General features: G+C 61.0%; 3 protein-coding genes across 3 annotated transcripts in view; all 3 read right to left on the minus strand.

The window, feature by feature from the left end:
• The window catches only part of MNEG_4587 (hypothetical protein), a gene marked incomplete at both ends in the record, with an annotated part of 4,194 nt that extends 2,079 nt beyond the window's left edge, over positions 1-2,115 (minus strand). The window contains 6 exons of the mRNA XM_014046937.1: positions 169-303; positions 526-660; positions 1,091-1,186; positions 1,429-1,511; positions 1,765-1,864; positions 2,011-2,115. Coding sequence (XP_013902391.1) covers positions 169-303; positions 526-660; positions 1,091-1,186; positions 1,429-1,511; positions 1,765-1,864; positions 2,011-2,115 — 654 coding nt within the window. The remainder of the gene's footprint in view (positions 1-168; positions 304-525; positions 661-1,090; positions 1,187-1,428; positions 1,512-1,764; positions 1,865-2,010) is intronic.
• A 1,282-nt stretch (positions 2,116-3,397) lies between these two features.
• MNEG_4588 (hypothetical protein) lies at positions 3,398-4,031 on the minus strand (the record flags this gene model as incomplete). Its single annotated transcript, XM_014046938.1, has 2 exons — positions 3,398-3,604; positions 3,960-4,031. 2 exons carry the CDS (start codon positions 4,029-4,031, stop codon positions 3,398-3,400), a joined length of 279 nt encoding a protein of 92 aa, XP_013902392.1.
• Positions 4,032-4,299: 268 nt separating this feature from the next.
• Positions 4,300-6,249, minus strand: MNEG_4589 (hypothetical protein; the record flags this gene model as incomplete). The annotated part of the gene is made up of 7 exons (XM_014046939.1): positions 4,300-4,402; positions 4,711-4,781; positions 5,008-5,129; positions 5,314-5,427; positions 5,778-5,846; positions 5,983-5,995; positions 6,163-6,249. 7 exons carry the CDS (start codon positions 6,247-6,249, stop codon positions 4,300-4,302), a joined length of 579 nt encoding a protein of 192 aa, XP_013902393.1.
• Between the last annotated feature and the right edge of the window lie 294 nt (positions 6,250-6,543).

The raw sequence follows: 6,543 nt of genomic DNA on the forward strand, positions 1-6,543 counted from the left end.
GGGCGGGCGCGGTGGGGCTGGGAAACGCTTCGCACCATCGCCCGGGCGGCCCCATGCCGATTGCCACTAAATCACTGCTGTTGCCTGCCTCCTTGCAAGCTGCTCTCCAGACATGTCCAGTCCTGATCAAGGGGTCTCTCTGCTGTGGCCCCTCCCCTCCCCTGTCACCTGCGCCATGAGGGTGAGCGTCTTGAACAGCACCAGGGCCCCCATCAGGAGGTGGATGCGGTGGGCGCACTCGCGCCGCAACACCAGCACAGCGGTCCAGGCCGCGGTCAGGGCCAGGAACAGCCCAAACATGGTCTGCAGGGGAAGAGGCGTCAAAAGAGCGTGGCAAGCATTGACTGCCTGGGAGGGGCGGGCAACATGACCGGGGGCTTTGGTCGACCGCATGCAGCGCAGCTGAGCCCCAGCCACCTGCAAACTCACTGGACCACCCAAACACTATTCTTGCTACCATTAGAGTCGTCACATTCCAACCTAGCAGCACCTCACCCGTTCCTCAAACCATCACGGAGCACTCACCCAGTAGACTGCGCCAAGCTCTGTTTCGCCCACCGCCAAGTAGTCCCTGCTGCCATCGGGCCGCAAATTGTACATGGACACTACGGCCCTGAACGACACCGCGGCACCATCGCAGTTTGCAAAGTACAGGGCATACTGCGATGTGGCAGTCGGCAAAGGCAAGTCGGGAGGGTTGCTGGTGAGGGGAGTGGGGGCGGGGCAACACATCCGACGGGTCTGGTGAGAGGGTGGCACGAGGAATCAGGAATCAGGCCTGCCAAGAGCAGCAGCTCCTCATGCCTGCGAACAGCCATATCTGTCCCGATGTCACTATCGCCCCCCAACAACCCCACCAACGCGCCCAGCGCCACCTCTCTCCCACTCTCCGAGGCGGTTGGCAGCTCACCCATCCGCCGTCCTCAACATCAACCAAGAACGTTGCATTGGTGTCCTTCCCAGCTATTACCCTGGCGACCTGTGTAGCGTCGCAAGGATTGACGATCCTGGGCCGCATGGAAAGGCAATGCTCAGGGCCACTCAAATCCGCATGTCAAGAGGCTGGGTAGCATGCGTTTGTGGTGCCCACCTGGGGCTTGGCAAACGTGAACAGTTTCGCCTCCCTGTCGCTCAGTAGGCAGTTGCCAGTCGCCAGCTGTGCAGACAAACCCTCATCGGCCCCAGCCTGGGATGGGTCGCGGCAGAGGCGGGTGTAGGGCGGGGCATGAGGGGGTGAGACAGCCGTGTGCAGCTCTCTTGCAATGAGTATGACAACGCCTCTTGCAGCCTCACCACGCTCGCTTGCCCACCTCAAAGCCACGGATCAGGCCGGCATCCCCACGGCGGCGAGTGGGTGTGCCTCCGCTGACGGGCACACGGGCACTGACTGCTCCCTGCACAGCCTGCCGCGAGGGAGGGGTGTCGCACCTCCTCCACCGGTGCCAGGAAGACCCCAAGGTTGTCGTACACCACGTCACGGTCCTGCTCGTGGCGTTGCCATAAGGAGATGTCTGCGGCAGGTGATAGGCCCGGGTGAGGGAACTTGAGCACAACAAAGGCGCAACCATGCCCCCGTGATCGCATTCATGGGGGGCAGGTGCTTTCACAGTTGTGAGGGCGGGCCTGAAGTTGTCATCGCCCTATCAAAGCATCATATGGCCCCTGAACTCATCAGCTCTTGGGTTAACGCGGGCCAGCCTCAGGATTGTTGCGGGAAGTCGGCTGAAAGAGGTAAAGCAGGACGCCGACAGGGGTGTGGCGCACCTGTAATCACGATGTCGAGGCGGCCGCTATCCGCAAATGCAAAGTTTGGGGCGATCTGGATCAGCGACCGGTCATCACGATATACGTGGGTGTACGTCACCTGCGAGTGAGACAAGCGCGGAGGGGGGTTGTGGACGCGCTGGCGCTCGTGCCGAAGCAACAACGCGTAATTGCTGCATGCCCATCCCAATCCGTCCTGTGGACAGCGTTCGCAAAGCCCTGCGCCCTCAATAGAAATTCGCACACCTTGGCCTCCAGGGCTACCGGTAGGGCAGCACCGAGCAGAAGCAGCAGCGGCAACAGCGCAACCGGCGCGCGCCGTGCCGGCGCTCCTCTCTGCCAAAGCGCCATTCTTGAGCACTGCTCGCTAGCGCCACGCCTAGTCCCCACTATGATAGTACAGCGTTGAGTCACTCGTCTGGAACACTCGCTGACAACGATGGATCAAGGAGCCAAGTTGCTGGATCCAGGTTGGTTCCGCCGTACCACACCGAGGCTGGAACATGACACGGCAATTATAACTAGTCAATGTGTTGTATTAGTATTCGTGTCAGGTTGACACGGTTCCCCAGCTCATCACTTATCGGGCGGCGCGCACTGGGCACTCGTCGGCATTGCGCACTTCACTGGGTCAGTGAGTGCCAGAGAAACGCCAGCGACAAGGCGCTTGCAACAGCCTCAGCCCCCCAGGCTGCCTCATTGTGATGTGGGGCCGGCTCGCAGCATATGAGGTATGGAGAGTGGGGCAAACATCACAACATAGTGTCCAAGCATGTGTCAACAGTTGCACGCTTGCTCACTCAACCACCAACATTCATTAACCATACCAGGCGACCTGTTATGCACAGGAAAAGGATCCCTTACCGAATTGCGGGGTTTGCACATCCCAAACCATGTTAAATGCATGTAGCACGAGTCTAGCGCAGGTGAGCACGTCCACCACCTGGCACTATCGTTTCCATCCCTACTCAAACGCAGTTGCAGAGCTCATGCTCCACCGCACGGTCCTCGCCCATCACCTCGACACCCCTCCAGACCACAAGACATTACAAGGTGTAATCGTGAGCAACAGGACCCCATAATCAGGGGGGCCGCTGCTAAGCCCATGCAGCATGGGTGGTATGCCAATCACACGTGTGCTGTGCCAAAGTCAGGCATGAAGGATACAAGGGCCAGGCGCCGCATGCGCGTTTCGATTAGGCAAGCTCATCATGTATGCCACATGTAGGTAAGGCCCATACTTATATTTCATATAGGCACAAAGGACCCCCACGGCGGCTGGGTTTCCAGAGCAGATCAGGTGCAGCATGCACACAGCCGCATGCTTCCGCAACAGGCTGTTGGGATGCGCAACAGCATGCGTTGAGCTTGTATACACAGTGGTGAAAGAACGGTGATTATGATGCCCTTCAAACCCTTGCTCGCGTGAATCGCCTTGGCCGAAGTTGGCTGACCTGGTCTCCACCCCTGCGTCCCTTGGTCCGCTCCTTCCCTCAGGTCCACACACAGCAGCTCGAACGGAAGTGAGCATGAGCCAGTCTATGAGGGTGTCGCACCACGCCTGCTTTGCTGTCACAGCTGCCCCTCCCTGCTGCCTCTGCGCCAGTCCAGCATACCTTGAATATGTGTGAGGTCACGCCCTGGCGGGCACCAGCGCCCCCATGAAATTCTGCAGCGCCTCTCGCAGCTGTGGCGCCCCCTGCTCCTTGGGGGCTATGCCGTAGGTCACCAGCACGGCGGGCTTGTTGAGGTGGTGCATGACCAGGGTGAGGTCAGTAGGGGTGCCCACCACGATGACGTCAGCGGGCACTGCGTTCAGAGTGGCCTCGAGGTCAGACACCTGGGTCAAGAGGGGTAGCAGGGTGGGTCGGAAGGGGTAGCAGGGTGACAACAGGGGGGGAGACCAGCAACTGGCCGTGGGAGGTTGGTCTGACAGTGGGAAGTGGCAAGGTACCAGCCGGCATTATAGGTTGAGCTGTGCTGCACAGGCAAACCTCATGGCCTGCATGGGCGCAGTGGCGATTTCACCTTGCAGTACTGCTGAGGTTGCGTCCGTTATGCTACAGCATGCAGGCGGGAAAGGGAGCAGCACAGGTGCGGCGCAGGGCAGCAGTCGGGCGGGCTGCCTCACTCACACCGGTGCGTCCTTGCTGCAGGAGTCCTAGCTGCACGTGCACGCGTGGGCACGGTCTCACCTGTGCTGGGCTGTAGCCCATGGCAGGGACGACCTTCCCGATGTGGGGGTACTTGGCCAAGGTGGCTGCCATCTCACCAACGGAAAAGGGTCGCGGGTCGACCACCTGCGCAGCCCCGTACCTGGACGCAGCCACCCATCCCGCGCCTGCTGGACGCATGTGCAGGTAGCGCCGTCATGAAGCCCGATTGCTTGCGCGGCATGCATGGGCGCACCGTATGATGAGGCATACTGCATGATCAGGCCATCCAGAGGGCGCACGAGTTTAGGCTGTGCGTTGAATGCTGCATGCACACGCAAGTGCATGGTAGGGTGGTGCAGGTGATGTATGAAAGCTTCTGCTACTTGCCTGTGGGCATGCCGCCGTGCGTGAGCGTGGGCCCGTCCTCGACCACGACCACCCTCTTGCTCGCAATGGCAGAGGGGTCCGCCGCCACCACCTCACTGGAGCGCAGCGAATTGAGTGGAAATGGGGTGTTTGGGTTTGGGGTGGTGTTGGGTTCCATGGTGGCGTACGCCACGCGCGCGTTTTTGGGAAGGTTTGGGGTGGGTGTGGTGGCAATCTTAGGTGTGTGACCTAGTTTGATAGGGGTTGCGCTTGCTGTGCTGCCATTGCATTCACGGCAAAGGGAGTCCTGGAGGTCTTCTGCATGTTCGTGACGCCAACTGGGACTTCTGCACTCAATGCATTGCGCTCCACCTTCCAGCACAGCCGTGCCTCCCATGGCACCCATGTGGTCATTGTTCCTCACCTAGAGGTGCAGAACACCAAGGCGTTGGGATTCAGCCTCTTGGCGCTCGCCAGCACTGCCTCCACCCCCTCCTGCAACCAGAGCGTTGCGTCGACAGGCTGAGCTGCTCCATCGCATGGACACCAGCTCCAGCGGCCCTGCCACCCCCTCGTACCCCGCCTGCACTTTCCAACAGCCTGAGCCTCTCGGCATGCCACAAGGCACTCGCCTGTTTTCACCTTCCAGGTGCCCAAGCCAACAACCAAGGCGTGTGCGCTCTGCAAAAATATATCAACTCCTCCCCCACAACCAGCAAACCTGCGGTGCCGTGTTGGCCTTGTTGACCACGATGATGGCGGCCCTCGTGAAGTTGACGTCGCCGGGGTAGTAGCTGGCCTGGGCGGTGGGGCGGAACGGGTCCGCCACCACGATCCACAGGTCTGGGGTCAAGGAGGAGGGGAGGAGTGTGCTTTGACAGCCGTTGAGTAACATGACATCGGGGTGCAACTAGGCGTGCACGCAGCCTACCTGACATGCAAATTGCACCCGGGGTTGGAGATGAGACAGCACCAAGGGCCCAGGCGCAGCTGCAAGTAAGCCTTGTATCAAGCACACCCGCCTCACCCGGCTTGAAAAAGGGCAGGTCATTGTTGCCGCCGTCCCACAGCACAATGTCGGCCTCGGCCTCGGCGGCGCTGAGTATGGCGGCGTAGTCAACGCCTGCAAACACGACGGCGCCTTGTGGGTGGTGGGTGGGGCAGGGCAGACCCGGCAGGTGGGGGACGTGGCTGTAGGGCGAGAAGCAAATGCAAGATAGAGTAGCTCCCAATTTTGGCGTGCTTAGGGGAAGTGAGAGCGGCGGCCAGCAACGAGTGCCAAACAGCTGGCGGTCAGTGGCTGGATCACGCGCCGCAGGGGTTCGGCCATCATGCCGGGCAGGTTGCAGGTGCGGCAGCTGGCTGTGAAGCCTGGATGCTTGCGCGGATGACCGCGAGACGGATGTGCTCCTCCACCCCAGGGACTGGCAAGTACAAAAGCACGACCCAACCGCACGGGGAGCACGTACTCGCGCATTTGCGCGCACGCACCGTTGTTGATGTGCTGCTCATACTCCTCGCGTTCCTCAATGGTGGTGTGGTGGACCGCCAGGTCCTCGACTGGGGGTACACGCACACACCAGACCGGGACAAAGGGATGAGGCATGGGGCGGGGGGAGCAACTTGTACATCACTCTGGGCGTAGGCCACACAGGTACTGCCGGCAGGGCTGCTGGTAATACCTCACGCAGCACACCTGAAAACAGGCCCTGTGTGTTGCGCGAGGGAGCTGACATGTGCGCATGCGGCCGCCCTCACTCCAGCCAGCAACAACCGAGGCGCAGGCCTTTGGCTAGTCCACATTGGTGCCTCGCGCTCACAACCACCGTCCAAAATCCCGTCCCGAAATGTACGTGCCTGTCGCAAACCGCTGGACCGCCTGCTCCTGCAGGATGCCGTAGGGCATGGGGTGGCGGACCACCACAGTGCGCTGGCCCGCCCCGCGCGCCACGTCCACCACCATCTTGCACACCTGAAGGGAAGCTGGCGGCGGGAAGGCGTGAGGCATGACCAGTGACAATATCTAAGCAAGCGCAGCGCAGCGCGTGTCCTATGCTTTGCCACGAGCACCCGGCTCTGCACGTTGTGGAGCTTGGCTGCAACATACAGTAGCTATTTCCACCATCGTCTGTCATCACGGGACTGCCTGAATGCAAGCACACGTCCCGCAGCCCTCACGCCCGGCCACGCCATGCGCCATGTAGAGCGCTTCCGCACCCCTCGCTCCCGGGTGCCAGCCCCGTGAGCCCCCCAACCC

Source organism: Monoraphidium neglectum (assembly GCF_000611645.1).
Source record: "Monoraphidium neglectum strain SAG 48.87 unplaced genomic scaffold scaffold00644, whole genome shotgun sequence".
Taxonomy (NCBI): Eukaryota; Viridiplantae; Chlorophyta; class Chlorophyceae; order Sphaeropleales; family Selenastraceae; genus Monoraphidium; species Monoraphidium neglectum.